Source organism: Nerophis lumbriciformis, linkage group LG29, assembly GCF_033978685.3.
Source record: "Nerophis lumbriciformis linkage group LG29, RoL_Nlum_v2.1, whole genome shotgun sequence".
Lineage (NCBI taxonomy): Eukaryota > Metazoa > Chordata > Actinopteri > Syngnathiformes > Syngnathidae > Nerophis > Nerophis lumbriciformis.
In genome coordinates, this window is record NC_084576.2 from 4,062,772 (window position 1) to 4,087,869 (window position 25,098).

Consider the following 25,098-nt stretch of genomic DNA (forward strand, 5'->3'; position numbering starts at 1 on the left):
ACAACAACCAGATTACAATGACACAACAATCACAGACATTACCATCACATTACAATTACACAACCATCACATTGCATTTACACAACATCACATTATAATCACACGACCATCACACAACAACCACATTACAATGACACAAAAATCACACAACCATCACCATACAATTACACATCACAACCATCACAATACAATGACACAACAATCACATTACATTTACACAACATCACATTACAATCACACAACAATCTCACACAACCATCACCATACAATTACACAACCATCACATTACAATCACATGACCATCACCATTCAATTACACAACCATCACATTACAATTACACAACCATCATATTACAATCACACAAACTGACAGTTTTCAAACAATAAGGAAAAAGTCTCCTCAACAATTTTTTATTTGGCTTGACTTAAGCAGGAAGCTTGAGGGGTGAAAGGTCAGGCTTGGGTGAAAGGTCATGCTGGGGTGAAAGGTCAGTTGATGTTGACCTGCGACAGCGTGACGTCTTCGTAGATGGTCAGCTTGTCGACTTTTCCTAACGGTGTCCCGCGATTCTTGAACTCCAGCGGGGGATTGCTGTCCACGAAGACCTTGAACATCTGGTCGGTGCACTGGATCCTCATCTGGAACAAATTGCTTCCTGTTAGCATTAGCATTAGCAGGGAAAGGGGCGTCGGGTGTGCACACCTGGAAAGGTTGACCCGCCGTGAAGGGGAAGCGACCGTCCAGGTGTCGCTCCTCCGGCCCCCATTTGTTGCTGATCCTGCTGTTCCTCACAACCACCTTCTTGCCGTACTCGTTGAAGCGAGGGTTGAAGTGGAAGGCCAAGTCCCGCGACGAGCCGAAATCCACAACGAACCTGAACACATCTCTGTCATTGTCATCGTCATCACCATGGTGCCCGGCAAACTGACTTGTTAGGGTTGGCTTTGATCTTTCCGCTGATAGAGATGTTAGTTCCTGATCTCAGTCCATGGGGGAAGCTTTGACTGAAGGGCACCGCCTAGCAAACATCATGGTTGTCATGGTCATCATCGTTTTTAGAAGTATGCAGTGTGTCTCACCAGTGAAGTTGGTTTGGGCCCAGTTCCTTGGGAGGGACTGGGTCCGCCTCCGGATTGCGGTGCAGGCCAACTCCCTGACCCCCCTGGACCCCCACCTCCTTGGGAGGGACTGGGTCCGCCTCCGGATTGCGGTGCAGGCCAACTCCCTGACCCCCCTGGACCCCCACCTCCGGGTGCAGGCCAACCCCCTGAGCCCCCTGAACCCCCACCTCCTGGTGCAGGCCAACCTCCTGAGCCCCCTTGACCCCCACCTCCGGTTTGCGGTGTAGGCCATCCCCCTGGACCCCCTGAACCTCCACCTCCGGACTGCGGTGCAGGTGCAGGCCACCCCCCTGAACTTCCACCCTGAGGTGTAGGCCATCCCCCTGCACCCGCTGAACTCCCACCTCCGGACTGCGGTCCAGACTGCCCTCCTGACCCCCATGAGGCCCCACCTCCGGACTGCGGTGCAGGTGCAGGTGCAGGCCACCCCCCGGAACTTCCACCCTGCGGTGCAGGCCACCCCCCGGAGCTTCCACCCTGTGCAGGCCACCCCCCTGAACCCGCACCTCCAGGTGGTGCACCGGGCCAGGCAGGGTTGGTGCCTGAGGACGGATTGGGCCAAAGACCTGCTGATTGGTTGTTGGCCCCCTCATCAAGAGCGTCCGAGAGCTGCCAGACAGAAATATGTTAGACATGTCCAGGTGTCCCTGAAGGCAGCACAGAGGGTGTGGTGCTTCATGTGGAATGTTCCCTGTCTCCCTCACACACACAAAGACATATAACTAAAGAACTTCCAGTTCCCTGGGGTTCAAACATGCGACAAAACTTACATTCATGTTGTTCCGTGGTGAAGACGAGTCGGAACTTGAAAAAAAACACAGACACACACACACACACACACACACACACACACACACACACACACACACACACACACACACACACACACACACACTTAGTGGATGAGTTTCCAAAGATATACAGGATTTGTGAGACTAGTCCATTAGTGAGACTAGTCTATGAGTGATATGAGTCGATTAGTGATACTAGTCTATGAGATACTAGTCCATGGGTGAGACTAGTCCATGAGTGATCCTCGTCCATTAGCCCACCACCATGTGACCAGAACAGGGGTACATAATAAAGTGTCTGGTAGACACAATCCAGTTTTACCTTTCACATAAGGACATTTTGTGTTCAAGTCTTACCTGCCGTGCGCTCACCTGCAGTGTGTGTGTGTGTGAGTGTGTCTGTGTGTGTGCGCCACTCCCTGTTAGCACGTACAGGCCACACCCACTTCCAGGTGACTAATGGATGCCTGTTGTGAGCACAAAGGAAAGAAACACAACAACGCCATAGATACACAACGTGACAAAGTGCACAAACATTCTGAGGAGGTCCATCTTCCAGGCCGGGGGGGACAAGCACGCACGCACTCACACAAAAAGTGTCATGGTCTTTATTTTTTTCCACGTTTTGCTGCTAGCTATGCTAAGCTAAGAAGAAGTATTTGGCAGCAAAAGCAGTTAGCTCGCACACTAACACGTTTGAAGGAAATTTAGAACAGGTTCTCCAGCACTTCCTGTTAGGTGTAAGGGCAGGGCTTCACAACTTTTCACAAGGCTAATATATATATATATATATATATATATATATATATATATATATATATATATATATATATATATATATATATACATACAGTACAGGGGAAAAGTTTGGACACACCTTCTCATTCAATGCGTTTTCTTTTTTTTAAATTTTTTATTGACTGGCATGCACACACAGGCAATATAGCAAGTGCATATAAAAAGTGGAATGAAATTAATCAACAGTACAACAGTGCCATCTATTGGACAAACTACTGCATTACAACATAAACAAGTGGCCCTTATTTAAGGATCAAGGCAACTGACGCTGCATATGCTGGCTGTGCATTTGTCCTTGAAAAACAGAGTAAAATGGGTCATTCAAGACACATTGTTCAGAAGAAGAGCGTCCTTTGATTAAAAATGTAATAAAAGAGGAGAAAACCTATAAAGAAGTGCAGAAAATGATAGGCTGTTCAGCTAAAGTGATATCAGAAGCTTTAGAATGGCAGCCAAAACCAAAAAGGCGAGGAAGAAGAAGAAAAACGACTATTGGAATGGATGGGAGAATAACCAAAATGGCAAAGGCTCAGCCAATGATCAGCTCCAGGAGGATCAAAGAAGATCTAAGATGGCCTGTGAGTACTGTAACGATCAGCACGTCTATGGGAAGCCAAGCTACCAGCAAGAAGCCCCCGCAAAGTCCCATTGTTAAAAAAAAGACGTGTGCTGAAGCGGTTACAATTTGCCAAAGAACACATTGACTGGCCTAAAAAGAAATGGCGTAATATTTGGGGACTGATGAAAGTAAGATTCTTTTTTCTTTTTGGGTCTAAGCGCCACAGACAGTTTGTCAGACGTCCTGCAAACACTGAATTTAAGCCCCACATCAACCTTAAGAAAGTCAGTGACTTCACTATTAAAGTGGGTGACATTGTTATCACCAGGAAAGATGAGGTCATCTACCAAGGTTCCATTCTAGAGGCTAATCTTTCCTGTGATAAAATGGCAACCAAGGTAATCAAAAAGGTCAACCAACGAATGAGATTTCTCTACAGAATCTCCTCTCTGGTCAACAAAAGCAGCATGAAGATTCTAGCGGGAACTCTCATTCAACCCTTTTTCGATTACGCTCGCACCTCCTGCATACTTGCCAACCCTCCCGGATTTTCCGGGAGACTCCCGAAATTCAGCGCCTCTCCCGAAAACCTCCCGGGACAAATTTTCTCCCAAAAATCTCTGAGTGACGTGTCGACAGCCTGTTTTCACGTCCGCTTTCCCACAATATAAACAGCGTGCCTGCCCAATCACGTTATAACTGTAGAATGATCGAGGGCGAGTTCTTGGTTTCTTATGTGGGTTTATTGTTAGGCAGTTTCATTAACGTCCTCCCAGCGTGGCAACAACACACGACAACAGCAGTCACGTTTTCGTCTACCGTAAAGCAGTTCATCTGCCGTAAACAGCAATGTTGTGACACTCTTAAACAGGACAATACTGCCATCTACTGTACATGCATATGTGACAATAACATCTACGGCTTTTATAGAGTGCAGTGCACAACTGCGCACACAACAAGGCGACGAAGCAGAATGTTCAGTATGGTTAGAAAAATAGTGACAGAGAATAGAACAAGGATGGACAATTCAACCCTTAACTCAACAATGAGTAGATGAGTATTATGTGTGTGTATGTGTAAATAAATGAACACTGAAATTCAAGTATTTCTCTTATATATATATATATATATATATATATATATATATATATATATATATATAGAATTCACTGAAAGTCAAGTATTTCTTATATACAGTATATATATATGAAATACTTGACTTGGTGAATTCTAGCTGTAAATATACTCCTACAATTTATGACTTTTTAAAACACCGCTGTGTACAGTGACGTAGGGAGAAGTACAGAGCGCCATAAAGATTAAAGGCACTGCATTTGCGTGCCGGCCCAGTCGCATACTATCTACGGCTTTTCACACACACAAGTGAATGCACGCATACTTGGTCAACAGCCATACAGGTCACACTGAAAGTGGCCGTATAAACAACTTTAACACTGTTACAAATATGCGCCACACTGCGAACCCACACCAAACAAGAATGACAAACACATTTCGGGAGAACATCCGCACTGTAACACAACATAAACACAACAGAAGAAATACCCAGAACCCCTTGCAGCACTAACTCTTCCGGGATGCTACAATATATACCCCCCGCTTCCCCTATATGTATATATATATATATATATATATATATATATATATATAGCTATATATATATATAGCTATATATGAATATATATATATATATATATGTATATATATATATATATATATACACACACACATACTGTACGTATATATATATACACACATACATATGTATACACACGCAGTATATACTTACACACACACACACATACTGTACATACATATATATATATAGACATACATATATATACACACACAGTATATACTTACACACACACATATATATATAGATATATACAGTACATACACATTGATATACATTATATATATATACTGTATATATATATATATATATATAAACATCCATATATATATACACACACACACACACACACACACGCATATATACATATTTATATTAGGGCTGTCAAGCGATCATTTTTTTATTCAGATTAATCACACTTTTGAACTGTGATTAATCATGATTAATCACTGGTTATTTGCCACCATAAATACAATTTGCCTAAGAAAATACTCCAATATTTGGATGCAAATGCAATTTTGTAGACAGAATGTCAAACAAGAACGTTTTTTTTTTAAATGTTTTACTGAACTTGTTGTCATTTCGATGTCCCGCCCTCCACCTTTTGACCAATTAGAAAGTCTGTGAGTGTGTCACACCCAGATTGCCGGTTAGGCACCGCCATCTGCTGGCTACTAACACTGGTAAAGTTACTAATAATGTCAGACCTTACTAAATCTAAAAGTTACCATTCTCAACTTATTCATGACAAAGCCAGGAACAAAACCAGGATTTGTATCAGGGATGCCTTTAAAAGATGGAGACCATTGAAGATTTTTTTCATCTGACGCCAAACTTGCTCATTTTCCTCCTTGATAGGTAAGTCAGGCATTTACATTTTCTTATTACTTGTAATAAATGGAAATGGACATTTGGGATGTAAACTATATTGTCCAATACAGTCTATGATCTTGTCTAACAAAGCTACTAGTACAAACCCTGTTTCCATATGAGTTGGGAAATTGTGTTAGATGTAAATATAAACGGAATACAATGATTTGCAAATCCTTTTCAACCCATATTCAATTGAATGCACTACAAAGACAACATATTTGATGTTTGATGATTTTTTTGCAAATAATAATTACCTTAGAATTTCATGGCTGCAACACGTGCCAAAGTAGTTGGGAAAGGGCATGTTAGAAAGGGCCTGTGTTACATGGCCTTTCCTTTTAACAACACTCAGTAAACGTTTGGGAACTGAGGAGACACATTTTTAAGCTTCTCAGGTGGAATTCTTTCCCATTCTTGCTTGATGTACAGCTTAAGTTGTTCAACAGTCCGGGGGTCTCCGTTATGGTATTTTAGGCTTCATAATGCGCCACACATTTTCAATGGGAGACAGGTCTGGACTACAGGCAGTCCAGTCTAGTACCGCACTCTTTTACTATGAAGCCACGTTGATGTAACACGTGGCTTGGCATTGTCTTGCTGAAATAAGCAGGGGCGTCCATGGTAACGTTGCTTAGATGGCAACATACGTTGCTCCAAATCCTGTATGTACCTTTCAGCATTAATGGCGCCTTCACCGATGTGTAAGTTACCCATGTCTTGGGCACTAATACACCCCCATACCATCACAGATGCTGGCTTTTCAACTTTGCTCCTATAACAATCCGGATGGTTCTTTTCCTCTTTGGTCCGGAGGACACAACGTCCACAGTTTCCAAAAACAATTTGAAATGTGGACTCGTCAGACCACAGAACACTTTTCCACTTTGTATCAGTCCATCTTAGATGAGCTCAGGCCCAGCGAAGCCGACGGCGTTTCTGAGTGTTGTTGATAAACGGTTGTCACCTTGCATAGGAGTTTTAACTTGCACTTACAGATGTAGCAACCAACTGTAGTTACTGACAGTGGGTTTCTGAAGTGTTCCTGAGTCCATGTGGTGATATCCTTTACATACTGATGTCGCTTGTTGATGCAGTACAGCCTGAGGGATCGAAGGTCACGGGCTTAGCTGCTTACGTGCAGTGATTTCTCCAGATTCTCTGAACCCTTTGATGATATTACGGACCGTGGATGGTGAAATCCCTAAATTCCTTGCAATAGCTGGTTGAGAAAGGTTTTTCTTAAACTGTTCAACAATTTGCTCACGCATTTGTTGACAAAGTGGTGACCCTCGCCCCATCCTTGTTTGTGAATGACTGAGCATTTCATGGAATCTACTTTTATACCCAATCATGGCACCCACCTGTTCCCAACTTTCCTGTTCACCTGTGGGATGTTCCTAATAAGTGTTTGATGAGCATTCCTCAACTTTATCAGTATTTATTGCCACCTTTCCCAACTTCTTTGTCACGTGTTGCTGGCATCAAATTATAAAGTTAATGATTATTTGCAAAAAAAAAAAAAGGTTTATCAGTTTGAACGCACTTACCCGTGTAAAAAATTATCCAAGGAGGGGAACCTTAAACGATGGTTTAGTGTGGCTGACACGAGGCTTAGGCTAAATAATTATTTGTTTAAGGAGTTATCTGGCTTAATGTAAACAGGGCCTGAGGCTCGCTGAATCAAATAAAGCTTTTTGTTCGACGATTCCTCGTTGCCGTCAACTTGGCTCATCACCCATCACACAGTCACTCGACCAACAAATATACAACACTAGCGTTGGTTTTAGTCTTTGTTTTTTGATAGTACTGACAATAACTATATGATTGTTGTGATATTGTACGCAGGCTTGGCGTACTTCGTCCTGAAAATAGCCTCATTTCTGTGTCAAATGTGTTGGTTATTGACAAAATGCTTTTCTATTCAGCTATTATGGTCCCAGCAACTCAACCCCTAGTAAGAGGCAGTGGAAGTTTGAAGTTCCTTTGAGTAGCCCAATCCATCCAGCTGTGTATCTGGCAACCTCAGTAAGGGAGAGGGGCAGGGGACTACAGAATTTTGACCGTTATTGCAGTACCATTTCTGGCCACATTATTACATATGGCTCCTTTAATTCATTCAAGTACAAACAAGGCAACAAGAGAAATTACATTTGTATTTTATTGGACTTTTATTTAAGCCCGTTACAGGTGGAGTGGAGCTAAGTCAGAAATGGCCTGGAGTTTGCAGCCATGTCTGCAAGAATGAACTGGAAATAAATGCATGTTTAGGATAGGCTTTTATTCGCCATAACTTCACTAACTAGACCTTTCTTCAGGAAACTCAGAATGGAGCCGTACTAAATATTAATTTCCACCTTCAAAACCAGTAGAATATTTTGATTTGTTTCAAAGAACAAGAAAATGCAATTTTGTGCGAATGCTGAAAAGCCAAACTGAAATGCTAACAGTTAGCACGCTGGCCAGACAGCGTCAAGTAGCAAAAAATATGAGCAAAATGCTAACAGTTGGCATTAGTGAAACACCAAAATATATGACACTGAGGTGTAGGTTTGTTAAATTATCTTAAAAAAGCTAGGAATCTTGTCCCCAACACTGAATGTGAACAATAATAATAATAATAATAACAATAATAAAAGGTTAGATGTATGCCAAGCAGTGTTTTGACATTGAAATTGTACCTTTGAGTAAGCACAGACCTCTGTCGGCTGTTTGCCTCTTCAGTCTGTCAGGGTACCAGGGATTCCAACCTGCGTCCTCCTCCTCTTGCCGACAACTTCCTGTTAGACCCTTCACAATAAGACGAAGTGCTCTCAGACAATTCAAATGGTTTTCATTTGATGAAAAGCAAAATGAAAGAAAAACATCAGCAAGTAAGACTGAAGAGAATATTGCATGAATGATGTGGAAAAACTTCCTAGAGGGATTTTATTTTGCGTCATTAAAGTGCTGCTGAACTTCAAAAGTAGAAAAGTACTAGAAGAAATTACTCGAAGACTCATCAGAAGATATATTCTGCTCTTGGCCTGGAACACACGCACGCACGCACGTGCGCACACACACACAAACACACACACACGCACGCACACACAAGAAGACAACGAAAGAGAGCATTAGTGACATGTCAAGATGTCATAATGATGTCATGCAGTGATGCTATGATGATGTCATAGTGGCGATGGTGTCATAGTGATGATGATGTCATGCAGGTGATGTCATGATAACATGCTCAAAATAATATGCAGTGATATGATGATGTCACGATGATAATGATGTCATGAGGAGGTTGATGTCATGATAATATCACACAGTGATGTCATAATGATGGTGATGTGATGTAATGATGATGATGATGTCATACAGTGAGCTCGTGTTGATGATGGAAATGTTATGCAGCTGACGTCATAATATCATGGAGTGATATGATGATGTCAAAATGATGTCATGCAGTTCATTTCATAATGCTGATGCAATAAGGACGATGCCATTCAGTGATATGTCATAATGATGCGGATGTCATGCAGTGACGTCACAGTGTTGATGTCATAATGATGATGATGTCCTGCAGTTATGTCACAGTGATGATGTCATAATGATGCTGATGTCATGCAGTGATGTCATAAAGATGCTGACGTCATGCAGTTGATGTCATGCAGTGATTTCAGTGATGTCATAATGATGCTGTTGTCTTGCAGTGATGTCATAATGATGCTGACATCATGCAGTGATGTCATGCAGTGATTTCACAGTGATGTCATAATGATGCTGATGTCATGCAGTGATGTGACTGTGATAATGTCATAATGATGCTGATGTCACAGCGATGATGTCATAATGATGATGATGTCATGCGGTGATGTCGCAGTGATGATGTCATGCACTAATGTCATAATGATGCTGATGTCATACAGGGATGTCAGTGATGATGTCATAATGATGATGATGTCATGCAGTGATGTCAGTGATGATGTCATAATGATGATATAATGATGCTGATGTCACAATGATGCTGATTTCATGCAGTGATGTCGCAATGATAATGATGTCATGCAGTGATAATGCCATGCAGTGATTATGTCATAACGATGCTGATGTCCTGCAGTGATGTCATAATGATGCTGATGTCACAGTGATGATGATGTCATGCAGTGATGATGTCATGATGATACTGATGTCACAGGGATGTCATAATGATGCTGTCATGCAGTGATGTCAGTGATGATATAATGATGCTGATGTAATGAAGTGATGTCACAGCGATGATGTCATAATAATGCTGATGTAAAGCAGTGATGTCACAATGATGATGATGTCATGCAGTGATGTCACAGTGAGGATGTCATAATGATGATGATAATGTCATGCAGTGATGTCACAGATATGTCATAATGATGCTGTTATCATGCAGTGATGTCACAGTGATGATGTCATAATGATGCTGATGTGATGCAGTGATGTCATAATGATGTCACACCTGCACAAGAAGCGATGGCTCGGCGAGGTGCGCTTGATTGCAACATCAGCTTCCTGTGAGCACCAGGCACCTCCCCCAGACTTAGTTCCTCCTCCCCCCTCCGCCACTCACCCTGAAAACACAGCAGGTCAGAAGTCAGAGGGGGGCAGGTGCATGTTTGGGTGTCGGTGTGTACCTGTGATCTTTCATCTTGCAGTGTGTGTGAATGGAACATATGACCTTTGACCTGCCCTTCGCTGGGGGGGTCAAAGTCCTAGATGAGGAACAGGCAGTGATCAGACAGGAAGCAGTGAACATTTGATTGGCTTCAGCTCAAGTGTTGCTCACCATGTCGTGAAGGGAGCTGGATAAACTGCTCTCTAACACACGCACACACAACATTTAAGGGAGAATGTCAGTAGGCAAAGGTGGAACAGGTTGACCCCAACCCCTTACCTGTCAATGAGTCGGGCTGCTTGAAGCAGACGACCAGTTCTCCCTCTGACAGCTGTTGGAGTGCACTGTCACTTCCTGTCATCAAAGTGCTTTCATCACAAGAACTGCAGCTGGACTCTGGGTCAACCCGAACAGGGGGCGGAGCCAACACTTCTTCTGACCTCTGCATCCTGTCACAGTTGATTTACAACACTTAACCTAATATTTTTCCTGACATTAAATTATCATACCATAATAATATTCTTGACATGACATTATCATGTGTTTGATAATATTCCTGACATGACATTATCATATGTTTGATAATATTCCTGACTTGACATTATCATGTGACATGACATTATCACGTGACATGACATTATCACGTAACATGACATTATCATGTGACAAATGTCATTATCTTGTGACATGTGGCATGACATCAAGTGACATGACTTTATCATGTAATACATGTGATATTATCATGTGATACATGTGACATGACACTATCATGTGACATGACATTATCATGTGACATGACATGTGACGTGACATTATCATGTGACGTGACATATCGTGTGACAAATCGTTATGTGACATGACATTATCATGTGGCATATTATTATGTGACATATTATCATGTGACATATGTTACATGACATCATGTGCTATGATATTATTATGAGACATATCATGTGACATGACATTATCATGTGCCATTATATTATCATGTGACATATCATGTGACATGACATCATCATTTGACATGACATTATGTGACATGACATTATCGTAACACGTGAAATTATGTGACATGACATTATCATGTGACATGACATACTATCATGTGACAAATCATTATCATATGACATGACATTTTTATGTGACATGACATCATGTGACAAGACATTATCATGTGACATATGTAACATCATGTGACATGACATTATCATGTGACATCATTATGTGACATGCCATTATCATGTGCCATGACATTATCATGTGACATATCATTATCATGTGACATGACATCATGTGACATGACACCATCATGTGACATGACATCATCATCATGTCACATGAGATTATCTGACATGACATTACCATGTGACATGACATTATCATGCGATATTTTATCATGCTAAATATCATGCCACATGACATCATGTGACGTGACGTATTATCGTGTGACAAATCGTTATGTGACATGACATTATCATGTGGCATATTATTATGTGACATGTTATCATGTGACATATGTTACATGACATCATGTGCCATGATATTATTATGAGACATATCATGTAAATGGTAAATGGGTCGTACTTGTATAGCGCTTTTCTACCTTTTTTTAAGGAACTCAAAGCGCTTTGACACTATTTTCCACATTCACCCATTCACACACACACATTCACACACTGATGGCGGGAGCTGCCATGCACGGCGCTAACCAGTCCCATCAGGAGCAAGGGTGAAGTGTCTTGCTCAAGGACACAACGGACGTGACTAGGATGGCAGAAGGTGGGGATTGAACCAGTAACCCTCAGATTGCTGGCACGGCCACTCTCCCAACTTCGCCACGCCGTCCCCATGTGACATAATATCATGTGACATGACATTATCATGTGCCATGATATTATCATGTGACATTTCATGTGACATGACATCATCATTTGACATGACATTATGTGACATGACATTGTCGTAACACGTGAAATTATGTGACATGACATTATCATGTGACATGACATACTATCATGTGACATCATTATCATGTGACAAATCATTATCATATGACATGACATTATGTGACATGACATAATCATGTGACATGACATCATGTGACAAGACATTATCATCTGACATATGTAACATCATGTGACATGACATTATCATGTGACGTGACATATTATCGTGTGACAAATCGTTATGTGACATGACATTATCATGTGACATGTTATCATGTGACATATGTTACATGACATCATGTGCCATGATATTATCATGTGGCATATCATGTGACATGACATCATCATTTGACATGACATTATGTGACATGACATTATCGTAACACGTGAAATTATGTGACATGACATTATCATGTGACATGACATACTATCATGTGACATCATTATCATGTGACAAATCATTATCATATGACATGACATTATCATGTGACATGACATTATCATGTGACATGACATTATCATGCCACATGACATGTGACATGACACTATCATGTGACGTTACATATTATCATGTGACAAATCGTTATGTGACATGACATTATCATGTGGCATATTATTATGTGACATGTTATCATGTGACATATGTTACATGACATCATGTGCCATGATATTATGAGACACATCATGTGACATAATATCATGTGACATGACATTATCATGTGACATGACATTATCATTTGACATATCATGTGACATGACATCATCATTTGACATGACATTATGAGACATGACATTATCGTAACACGTGAAATTATGTGACATGACATTATCATGTGACATGACATACTATCATGTGACATCATTATCATGTGACAAATCATTATCATATGACATGACATTATGTGACATGACATTATCATGTGACATGACATCATGTGACAAGACATTATCATGTGACATATGTAACATCATGTGACATGACATTATCATGTGACATTATGTGACATGCCATTATCATGTGACAAGCCATTATCATGTGACATGACATTATCATGTGACAAGCCATTATCATGTGACATGACATTATCATGTGACATATCATTATTATGTGACATGACATCCTCATGTGACATGACATCATCATCATGTGACATGACATTATCATGTCACATGAGATTATCTGACATGACATTATCATGTGACATGCTTTTATCATGCGACACATTATCATGCTAAATATCATGCCACATGACATCATGTGACATGAGATCACCATGTGACATGCCATTATCATGTGCCATATCATGTGACATGACATTGGCATGTGACATGACATTATCATGTGACATGACATTATCATGTGAAATATTATCATAACACATGAAATTATGTGAAATGGCATTACCATAACACATGAAATTATGTGACATGACATTATCATGTGAAATTACATTATCATAACACATGAAATTATGTGACATGACATTATCATGTGACATGACATGTTACATCAAATTTAATGTGACATATGTGACAAATCATTATCATGTGACATGATATTATCATGTGACATGACATTATCATGTGACATGACATTATCTTCTCTCAAAATGCTGTGAGCTGGATTGAATCATATCTGCATGATCGAACACAATCTGTATCAGTTAACAACTGCAGATCTGACTCTTTTAGGCTAACCTCCGGAGTCCCTCAGAGGTCAATATTAGGTCCTCTTTTATTTAGCCTCTATATTAATGATTTGCCCACTGTTTGTCCTGAAGCTGAATGCTTAATGTATGCAGACGACACGGTTTTCTTCCTTCATGGTCACACTAAATACATTGTTGCTGTTAAACTCACTAAAACAAAGTCCTATGTTACAACTTGGTTGCAGGAGCTTTCCTTTAAAGCTAATATGGGCAAATTGTGTAAAATAGTCAAGTTTAATCTCGCAAATTTTCTTGCAATTCAAAATGAAATGTCAACTGAAGCAGCGAAATTATATTTGCATTCGATGATTTTCAGCCACTTCAACTATTGCCTTACCAGCTGGTCTCAGGCTGGTCTGAGTTTAAAAAAACATGGGAAATCTTGTACAAACAAGCAATTAAAGTTATGGATAAAAAACGTAGGTACTATCATCACTGTGCCATTCTAAAAAAAAAACAGTATTTTAAACTGGGACAGTCTTCACACATGACTTAAAAGTGACCTATAAAATACTGCATGAATTGGCTCCAGATCCTCTGGCAGAGTTCATCAGCCAAAGAAACAGCCGTGAGCGTGTCACTCGAGGCTCTGTCTGAGGTGACTGTTATATTCCTCTGCGCAGGAGCACTTTCAGTAAGTCGGCGTGGTCAGGAAGGAGTGCAAATGTGTGGAACTGGTCACAACTTACAAGGCCTTCACAAAAAAATAGAAAATATGGCTTATCAACGCCTACAGCTGCCAGCACTAAAAGATGAGCCTGTTCTGATGCTAAGAAAAATGTTACGTTGTATTTTATTTTTTATCATATAGACATGCACCTGGGGATAGGTTGATTGGCAACACTAAAAATTGGCCCTAATGTGTAAATGTGAGTGTGAATGTTGTCTGTCTATCTGTGTTGGCGACTTGTCCAGGGTGTACGCCGCCTTCCGCCCGATTGTAGCTGAGATAGGCTCCAGCGCCCCCCGCGACCCCAAAGGGAATAAGCGGTAGAAAATGGATGGATGGAGTATATGTATTGTGTGCTTTTTTTCTTTTTCTCTCTCTTTTCTTTTTCTTTGAAATTGTAATTTTACTGCCTTTTTAAAAAAAAATTTTTTTTACATCAGATGAAAACTAGCCTTCTGGCTAATTCTGGCTTTTTTTCGCCATGTGCAGTCATGTGTTTTATGAAATTGCATTGTCCCCTTTGAAATAAACTAATCTTAAATCTTAAAACATGACATTATCATGTGACATGACATCATGTGACATGACATCATGTGACGCATTATCATGTGACATTATGAGACATGCCCCAAGTGGAGGAGTTCAAGTACCTCGGAGTCTTGTCCACGAGTGAGGCGAAAGTGGATCGTGAGATCGACAGGCGGATCGGTGCGGCGTCTTCAGTAATGCGGACGCTGTATCGATCTGTTGTGGTGAAGAAGGAGCTGAGCCGGAAGGCAAAGCTCTCAATTTACCGGTCGATCTATGTTCCCATCCTCACCTATGGTCATGAGCTTTGGGTTATGACCGAAAGGACAAGATCACGGGTACAAGCGGCCGAAATGAGTTTCCTCCGCCGGGTGGCGGGGCTCTCCCTTAGAGATAGGGTGAGAAGCTCAAAGTAAAGCCGCTGCTCCTCCACATGGAGAGGAGCCAGATGAGGTGGTTCGGGCATCTGGTCAGGATGCCACCCGAACGCCTCCCTAGAGAGGTGCTTAGGGCACGTCCGACCGGTAGGAGGCCACGGGGAAGACCCAGGACACGTTGGGAAGACTATGTCTCCCGGCTGGCCTGGGAACGCCTCGGCATCCCCCGGGAAGAGCTGGACGAAGTGACTGGAGAGAGGAAAGGCTGGGCTTCCCTGCTTAGGCTGCTGCCCCCGCGACCCGACCTCGGATAAGCGGAAGAAGATGGATGGATGGATGGATTATGAGACATGCCATTATCATGTCACATGTCATCATCATGTGACATGACATATCATGTGACATGACATTATCATGTGACATATTATCATGTGACAAATCATCTTGTGACATGAAATTATCATGAAACAAATCATTATCATGCGACATGACATTATCATGCAACATATCGTGCCACATGACATTGTCATGTGACATGACATTATCTTAAGACATGACATCAGCATGGGACATGACATTTACATAAAACATGACCTTATGTGACATATCATCATGTGACATGACATTATCATGTGACAAATCATTATCATGTGACATGATATCCTCATGTGACATGACATTATTACGTGACATATTATCATGTGACATATTATGTTACATGACAATATCATGTGACAAATCATTATCATGTGACATGACATTACCATGTGACAGATCATTATCATGTGACATGACATTATCATGTGACATACGTGACATTATGTGACATGACATCATCATGGGACATGACATTTACATAAAACATGACCTTATCATGTGACATATCATCATGTGACATGACATTATCATGTGACAAATCATTATCATGTGACATGATATCCTCATGTGACATGACATTATTACGTGACATATTATCATGTGACATATTATGTTACATGACAATATCATGTGACAAATCATTATCATGTGACATGACATTATCATGTGACAAATCATTATCATGTGACATGACATTATCATGTGACATACGTGACATTATGTGACATGACATCATCATGGGACATGACATTTACATAAAACATGACCTTATCATGTGACATATCATCATGTGACATGACATTATCATGTGACAAATCATTATCATGTGACATGATATCCTCATGTGACATGACATTATTATGTGACATATTATCATGTGACATATTATGTTACATGACAATATGTGACAAATCATTATCATGTGACATGACATTATCATGTGACAAATCATTATCATGTGACATGACATTATCATGTGACATACGTGACATTATGTGACATGACATTATCATGTGACATATTATCATGTGAGATGCCATTATCCTGTGATATGACATTATCATGTGACATATGTGACAAGACATTATCATGTGACATAATATTATCATGTGACATGACATTATCATGTGACATGACATCATCACGTGACATGACATTATCACGTGACATATCATGTGACATGACTATCACGTGACATATCATGTGACATGACATTATCACATGACATATCATGTGACATATCATGTGACATGACATTATCACGTGACATATCATGTGACATGACATTATCATGTGACATATGTGAGATGACATTATCTTGTGACATCATTATCATGTCACAAGACAATATCATTTGATATGACATTATAATGTGACATGACATTATCACGTGACATATCATGTGACATGACTATCACGTGACGTGACATGACATTATCATGTGACATATGTGTCATGACATTATCTTGTGACATATCATTATCATGTCACATGACAATATCATTTGACATGACATTATCATGTGACATATCATTGTCATGTTACATGACATTATCATATATGTTCCGTGTACATACATGGTGTGCTCCACCGGCATCTCCTGGTCCAAGGAGTCTCCCAATGACATGCGGCCATCAAGAGGAAGTCCGTCAGGGGAGGTGGGCGTGGCTAACGGATCTGAGGTAACAAGGAGGAAGTGTTAGTATTTGATGGCTACTGATGCTACGCTAACGTTGTCCTACCTGCAGCTGTGATTGCCACGGGAAGCATCTTCACCTGGAACAAAGCAGCAGGTTAGATTTTCAAACCAAAGACGAACATTTACCTACTTTGAACTTTTCTTTACTTCATCTGCTGATCCCTCTGGTGCTGGATTTGTTCCTAGCTCTGGTGCTGACTCTGGTCCTGGATCTGCTTCTTGCTCTGGTCCTGGATTTGCTGATTTCTCAGGTCCTGGACTTGCTGATTTCTCAGGTCTCGGATCTGTTCCTAGCTCTGGGGCTGACTCTGGTCCTGGATCTGCTGCTTCCTCTGTTTCTTGATCTGTTCCTAGCTTTAGTCCTTGATCTGCTGCTTCCTCTGCTGCTGGATCTGTTACGAGCTCTAGTCCTGGATCTGTCACTAGCTCTAGTCCTGGATCTGTCACTAACTCTAGTCCTGGATCTGCTGCTTCCTCTGCTGTTGGATCTGTCACTAGCTCTTGTCCTGGATCTGCTGCGTCCTCTGGTGCTGGATCTGTCACTAGCTCTAGTCCTGGATCTGCTGCTTCCTCTGCTGCTGGATCTGTTCCTAGCTCTAGTCCTGGATCTGCTGTATCTGTTACTAGCTCTAGTCCTGGATCTGCTGCTTCCTCTGGTGCGAGAGCTGGTACTTGCTCTACTCCTGGATCTGATTCTAGCTCTGGTGCTGGATATGGTCCTGGATCTGATTCTAGCTCTGTTCCTGGATCTGATCCTAACACTGGTGCTGGATCTAGTCCTAGCTCTGATCCTTGTTCTGTTACCGGATTTGATCGTAGCTCTTGATCTGTTCTTAGCTCGGGTCCCGGTTCTGTTCTTATTTCAAGTCCTGGGTTTTTTTCTGGCTCTAGTCCTAGATATGTTACTGGATCAAGTCGTGGATCTGTTCTTATCTTTGGTCCTTGTCCTAAATCTGGTCGTAGATCTGATGGGGGATCTGGAGCCTCCTTCTGTCCAAGAACCTGAGCGACTATCATGGCCAGAACCTCATGGACCATTTGCTTGACGAAAACAGAGTCCACGTGCAGATTGGTGTCCCCCACGTGCTGCAGACCCGTGTCACCTGCTGCCTCCACTACGTACACAAACAAACATTCAAGGATGTCTTTTGTGATTGGTATGTCAATGTCTCAACTCACCGACTGCGGAAGTTAGACTCCGCCCTTCCACGTTTGATGGCTCCGTGGCATGGTTGCGCTGGGGTTCAGGGGTCTGCAGCGGGTACAAGTCCGAGATCATCCTTGACATGAGCTGTTGCTCCACCCTGAACAACACAACAGTCAGAAGCAAGAAGCGGCACATGGCGCCGCCCGTGTCCCGTTTGTCACCGTAGCGCCAGACGCTTCACCAGATCGCCGTCATCGCCTGTCGCAGAGTCCCGGTGGAGGACGGCATTCAAGCCCTGGTCCTGGGGGGCCAAGACCTGATACAAGACCGGAGGGGGAGACACATCTCCGTCCAAATGTACTTGTACCTCCTCCGGGACAGACTCCTCCCCCTGAGTGAAATGATGTCACTGGAGAACATCAGGGCCGCAGCGGCCATGATGAAGATGCTTACCACGTCAGCCGCACACAAGAAGTCACTTCCAGGAAATCCACCCTCTCCCTCGTTCTTCTTCTCTGTGACGTTGACAGTGAAAGATGGCGGCGGTGCTTCCCCTTCATCTTCGTCCACTGGTTGCAGCTGCTGGGGACACAAGGTCCATCAAAAGAGGCGGAGCAACAACACACGCTAGCAGGCTTACTCACCTGGCTGGGGGGCTCAGGTAGAGCGTGGTCCACTGGGGAGCAGGTAACAGGAACTGAGGTCCCCTCCTGTTGACACCTCGGGGAGGGGCCTATCCTTGGGTGAGCTTTGTGGGAGGGGCAGAGTGGTAATCAGCGAGCATGTGCAGGACAAGCAATACAGGTTATACTTGTATAGCGCTTTTCTACGTTCAAAGTACTCAAAGCAAATTGACACTATTTCCACATTCACCCATTCACACACTGATGGTGGGTGTCACTGACCCAGGGGGACAGCCATGGCCGTCTCTGCAGGGGTCTTAGACGGGTCACTTGAGGTCAGCTGGGAGGACAGGTGTCGCCCAGGTGATGAGTTGAGGGGCGGTGCCAGACTGGTCTTTGAAACAGAAAACACCTGCGCGGCGTCTTTCTTTGTACTTGCTGCTGACAGTTACTGGACGTCAGCAATGAGGAGGTTCCACACGCTCATGAGCGGAGAAAACTGACCTTTTGAGAGCGGCACCAGATGTGGGCGGAGCTTCCTGTCAGGTGGCAAGGGAAGAGAGCCTGAGCGAGGGTAGGGGCTCTTCCTAAGGCCGTCTCGCGGGGCTTTGCCGTACACACGAGTAAGGTACGACTCGTCATCCGGCCGCTCCAAAGCAGGCTCCGCCTCCTGGGGAGGGGAACAATGACGAGTCATTATCGGCGTGGCCACGTCAGCCCAATAGGCAAAGTGGAGTAGATACCGTTCTCGTTCCAGTAGTGTGTCCTTTTTCCGCCGCCACCTTGCGCCGCGCTCCCGATGCTTTGCCTGTGTGGGCGGGACCCCTATTCCCCGGCGCCGCCTGCTGCGGAAAGAAAGTGGCGTCTGCGCGTTGGCGCCGGGACGCCTGCGCCTCCACCTTGGCCTATGCACCACAGAAGAAGTAGTCTCAAAAGCTCCGTTAGGTAACGTGACGAGTGATACCTCACCTGGACGTCTCTGTCGATCAGATGGATCCAGGCGTCCACTGTCCTCTTAATACGGACCTGCTCGCCATGGTCTCTGTGGAGGTCACATGACATGGTGACAAGCCGGCTCGAAGTAATACTACGGTAGTGGTCTGTCATGCTTCTGTTCCTGATGTGTGGGTAGGTGGGAGGAGCTTCCCTAACACCATTGGGTGTGGGGGGCCCTACCTTTACCATTCCGACAGTGGCTTAAGGAATGTGAGCTAGCAGCTACCTGTTAGGAACCAGGGCCTTCAGCTGAGAGTGCAGGATCTCTCCACTTCGAACTCTTGCCACAACCTTCAGGTTGTCCTCCAGAACTTTCTTCCGCCGCTGAACCTGGCGGAGAACCCGGCTGGCCTTCTCCAGCATGGACGGGACCTCAGGCCCGTTGGGAAGCGGCGCCGCTGGGAGTTTGACGGATGAAACGCGATCAAAGGTGTGGCTTGGCATCAATGGCGTCCTCGCCTCGGTCTGCACGGGCAAGGCCTCCATCAACGCTTGGCTGTCAGTGGCTTGGGTTGCCACGGAAACAGTGCCTCTCTGATGGCGGGCATCCCTACCAGAAAAAAAAGGAAGACATTATTTTCAAGGACAATATGATGCGATGTTGGTGGCAGGTAAAAGATCTGCCACTAAGGTTTGCAGGCTGCAGCGGTTCTCTGTTGCTAGGCGACAGGCAAATGGTTCCCATGGCAACAGTGGCAGGAGAGAGATCCCTGCAGGCGAGACCGCAACAAGGCAATGCTTCCATCAAGCTGTCAATCAAAGGCGTGACGTCACGTGGGACACCAGACTTTATTGATCACGTTACAACACGTAGAAAAGATGGCGGTACAAAAAAACGACAAATATAAAAACAAGGACAGTAGTGAAGACGGATCACATTAAGGGTCTCTCTCTTTCTTCACCATCACGTCCCCTGCCAGGATGGTGGCAATCTCGCCCTGCATGAAGGCCCAGGGCACGTCAGAGCCCACCAGGGGACACTTGTCCCCGCTGGGACAGTACACCTCGGCTGAGGGCCCCTGAGTCATGATGCTCTCCCGGGAACATGGGAAGCAGAACTTGTGGCCGGCCGCAGAGGGACATTGGACAAAGTGTGTGTCCTCTAGGCGCTCGTGACACAGTGTGCAGCACAAAGGTCCGCCGGGGGCCACGCTCGGAGCGTGCGCCTGCTCCACGCCACTGCTTCCCGGGAGGCTATTCTGGGCGGAGGACAAGGGACTGTCGCCCGAGGCTCTGTCTTTGTCTGGAGACTGCGCGTGTCCCAGCCCGTCCGCCACCTTAGGGGAGTGGCCGCCGGGAAGGGGCAGGACGGACTCGGGCGAGGTGGAGCGACCAAAGGACAGTTTGAGGGCTTTGGCCTGGTTGCTGATCCATTGCCTGTGCTGGTCCTCCATCAGCTTGGATTCACTCTCAGCTACGTCCGGTTCCGGGGAAGCCTTCCGCTTCCTGGACATGGCTCTGGACGGACAAGGGGGCTGGGCCCGTGCGGGCGGCACCATGGTAGATAGCACTGGGTGGCTGCTGTTCATGTGGGGCTGAGGCAGCATGTCCGCCCCCACACAGTCCTTAAAGACCCGCAGAGATTCTGGTAACAAATCCCCCAGCAGCCGCCAGTCACCAGAACTGTGTTTTGTCTCATACTCCAAGTACTTGAACCCAGAGGACAGTCCTCGATTTGGGTCCTTCATGCAGTCCTGGTACATCTGCTTGGCCACCCCTGAGGCACTGGAGAACACTTTTCCGGACCCGCTCGGGTACTCGATGAAGATCCTGAGGTCATAGCCTAACCCCGGTTTGGACACGGCGTCAAATGCAAACACTCGTCCCAGCAGACCGTGGTCTTTCTTGAAGCGGACCTCAAAGGGTGTACAGCCAGACAAAGTAACTAATGTATCACGGACCACCTCAGGCTTGCTCGCCCAGTCCTCCTGTCGGTTCCGAAGACTCTCTCTCAGTTCGCTCAGAACCTCTGCGTTGCGCTGCTTTTCTTTCAGCTCGTGCTCCTGCTTTACGGCCGGCTCGCTCTGACCCTTTTGGTCAAGGCCGGAGACTGGCAAAGCTGTTCTGCTGGCTGCGTCATGCGGGTCCAATCTATTCGGCAACGTCTGGGGCTGCAGGCTGGGCGGGATGTTACCAGGTCCCGGTGCAGACGCCAAATCTGCATGGCTCCTACTCCTTGAGCTCAGACTCTGTCGGTTCAGTTCGGGAAGTCCGTCGTCTGCTTTGAACCCGTTCAGAAGCCTGGCCCGGTTGTCCGCACAGACCGAGTACCTGTCTGCGGAGGGCTGCTGAGACCTGCTGGGTCGGTCTGCCGGGTTCTGGTGGAGAAGCTCCTTCCCGCATTTGGCCGAGGTGGGCTCCTGGAGGCAGTTAGCCTGCCGCAAGTGGCGGGCGGTTTCGATGACCAACTCCACGCGATCGGCGCCCTCGTAGTTGACGCAGCCTCGGCACACGGGCTCGCTGAAGTCCCAGATCACGGCCCAGGACATGCGGGGCAAGTCGCACAGGTAACACGACTGTCTGCGGGACAAGGGCAGCTGCGGGGGAGAGGACATGGTCCAGATACCGCTGCCCTGCTGCCTCCGCCGTGCACAAGCTGCAAAATGTTGAGACTTTTTGTTGTTTTTCACCAGGCGCTCTGCGGGCAGGGAGAGGGAGCGGGGGAGGGGCTTCACTACATCCAGCTGAGGAATTCTGATTGGATACTCTCTCACACACACACACACACACACACACACACACACACACACACACACACACACACACACACACACACACACACACACACACACACACACACACACACACACACACACACACACAACTGTCCCACCCCGGCTGCAACCTGGCAGTGTGTGACATGCACAGAGTTATTATTCAGTGATGTTGGTGTTCTGGTGATCATCAACACATCTGTGTGTTGCCATGGAGACATGCTCCCAGCATGGATATATCATTGCATCATCTTTGTCCTTGAGAAGCACGCACGCACACACACACCTGCTTTGATCTGTGTGCGTTGCCAGGGTAACTGGGTCACTCTCGATGCTTGTTCTGGTTGATGAGTCGATGTTTACTATTGAGGGAAAAAAAGAGGTGTAGATCAGTTAACTTAGGCTCCACCCCTTATACAAAAGTCAAAAATGTTAAGTGTCTCTAGAGGGAAAGAAGAGGAGAAGAAAAGACGCGGATGAGAAAGAGGGAGAAAAGGAAAAGGAGGCGAAGAAAAAAAAGAGTAGTAAGAAAATAGAGAGGAAAAGGATTAAGAAGAAAAGAAAGAGGAGGAAGAAAAAAAACAAAGAGCAGAAGAAAGAGGAAGAGCAGGAAAAATAAGAAAATAATGAGGAAAAGAAAGAGGAAGAAGAAAGAGGAAGAAGAAAAGAAAGAAAGAGGAAGACAAAAAAGAGGAGAAAAGGGAATTAAGAAAAGATAGAGGAGGAAGGAGAAAAACAAAGAGCAGAAGAAAGAGGAAGAGCAGGAAAAATAAGAAAATAATGAGGAAAAGAAAGAGGAAGAAGAAAGAGGAAGAAGAAAAGAAAGAAAGAGGAAGACAAAAAAGAGGAGAAAAGGGAATTAAGAAAAGATAGAGGAGGAAGGAGAAAAGAAAGAGATGAAAGATGAGGAGGAGACAGAAGAAGAAAGAGAAGAAGAGAGACAAAGAAGGAGGTCCCCAGAAAGAGTCGAAGTTAAAAGGAGCATGATCTGCAGAAGCCTTGTTACCATGATAACCAGTCATCATGCCAGAGAGAAAAGCATGTCTCCATGGTTGCCATGGTAACACAAGCACGTCTCCTTAGAGCAGGGGTCCCCGACCACCGGTCCCCGGTCTGGTAATTGTACTGAAGACCACCAAATCAACTCAAGTAAGTGCACTGAAGACCACCACATCAACTCATGTAAGTGCACTGAAGACCACCACATTAAACTCATGTAAGTGTACTGAAGACCACCAAATCAATTCAAGTAAGTGCACTGAAGACCACCACATCAACTCATGTAAGTGCACTGAAGACCACCACATTAACTCATGCAAGTGCACCGAAGACCACCACATCGACTCATGTAAGTGCACTAAAGACCACCACATCAACTCATGTAAGTGCACTGAAGACCACCACATCGACTCGTGTACAAAACACAAAACCAGTGTAGTTGGCACGTTGTGTAAATGGCAAATAAAAACAGAATACAATGATTTGCAAATCCTTTTCAACTTATATTCAAATTGAATAGACTTAGACCAACTTTAATGATCCACAAGGGAAATGTTTCCACACAGTAGCTCAGTTAATACACTGCAAAAACAAGATATTTAATGTTCGAACTGAGAAACTTTGTTATTTTTTGCAAAAAATTATTAACTTTGAATTTAATGGCAGCATTTTTACCACTGTGTTACATGGCCTTTCCTTTTAACAACACTCAGTAAACGTTTGGGAACTGACGAGACCAATTAGCATGTTCACCTGTGGGATGTTCCAAATAAGTGTTTTATGAGCATTCCTCAACTTTCTCAGTCTTTTTTAAGCATGTTGCAGGCATCAAATTCCAAATGAGCTAATATTTGCAAAAAACAACTTAAGTTTTCCGGTTTGAACGTT

At 44.1% G+C, this 25,098-nt stretch overlaps 3 protein-coding genes across 7 annotated transcripts in view; all 3 read right to left on the reverse strand.

Annotated features, from left to right (window-relative positions):
* Window positions 1-373: 373 nt before the first annotated feature.
* Window positions 374-1,757, reverse strand: lgals3b (lectin, galactoside binding soluble 3b). The gene is made up of 5 exons (XM_061924445.2): window positions 1,343-1,757; window positions 1,081-1,292; window positions 931-1,019; window positions 704-875; window positions 374-639 (listed from the first exon to the last, which is right to left on the reverse strand). Exons 1-5 carry the CDS (start codon window positions 1,755-1,757, stop codon window positions 490-492), a joined length of 1,038 nt encoding a protein of 345 aa, XP_061780429.1. The 3' UTR covers window positions 374-489.
* Window positions 1,758-1,936: 179 nt separating this feature from the next.
* Window positions 1,937-25,098, reverse strand: part of kiaa0586 (KIAA0586 ortholog) — a 38,070-nt gene continuing 14,908 nt past the window's right edge. For 3 of the 5 annotated variants that reach the window (XM_061925173.2, XM_072911880.1, XM_072911878.1), the window contains exons 7-26: window positions 23,498-23,573; window positions 20,724-21,047; window positions 20,471-20,543; window positions 20,245-20,406; window positions 20,006-20,171; window positions 19,784-19,939; window positions 19,523-19,626; window positions 19,332-19,460; window positions 19,100-19,269; window positions 18,911-19,035; window positions 17,879-18,846; window positions 17,775-17,808; window positions 17,610-17,709; window positions 10,704-10,873; window positions 10,596-10,627; window positions 10,444-10,521; window positions 10,269-10,380; window positions 8,785-8,820; window positions 8,476-8,584; window positions 1,937-2,380 (exon numbers count right to left, since the gene is read on the reverse strand). In XM_061925173.2, coding sequence (XP_061781157.1) covers window positions 8,523-8,584; window positions 8,785-8,820; window positions 10,269-10,380; window positions 10,444-10,521; window positions 10,596-10,627; window positions 10,704-10,873; window positions 17,610-17,709; window positions 17,775-17,808; window positions 17,879-18,846; window positions 18,911-19,035; window positions 19,100-19,269; window positions 19,332-19,460; window positions 19,523-19,626; window positions 19,784-19,939; window positions 20,006-20,171; window positions 20,245-20,406; window positions 20,471-20,543; window positions 20,724-21,047; window positions 23,498-23,573 — 3,077 coding nt within the window. In that variant the 3' untranslated portion in view covers window positions 1,937-2,380; window positions 8,476-8,522. The other 2 variants (XM_072911879.1, XM_072911881.1) reach the window with 2 other exon arrangements.
* irf2bpl (interferon regulatory factor 2 binding protein-like) lies at window positions 21,057-23,119 on the reverse strand. The gene has a single exon (XM_061925178.1). It carries the CDS (start codon window positions 23,050-23,052, stop codon window positions 21,376-21,378), a length of 1,677 nt encoding a protein of 558 aa, XP_061781162.1. The 5' UTR covers window positions 23,053-23,119; the 3' UTR covers window positions 21,057-21,375.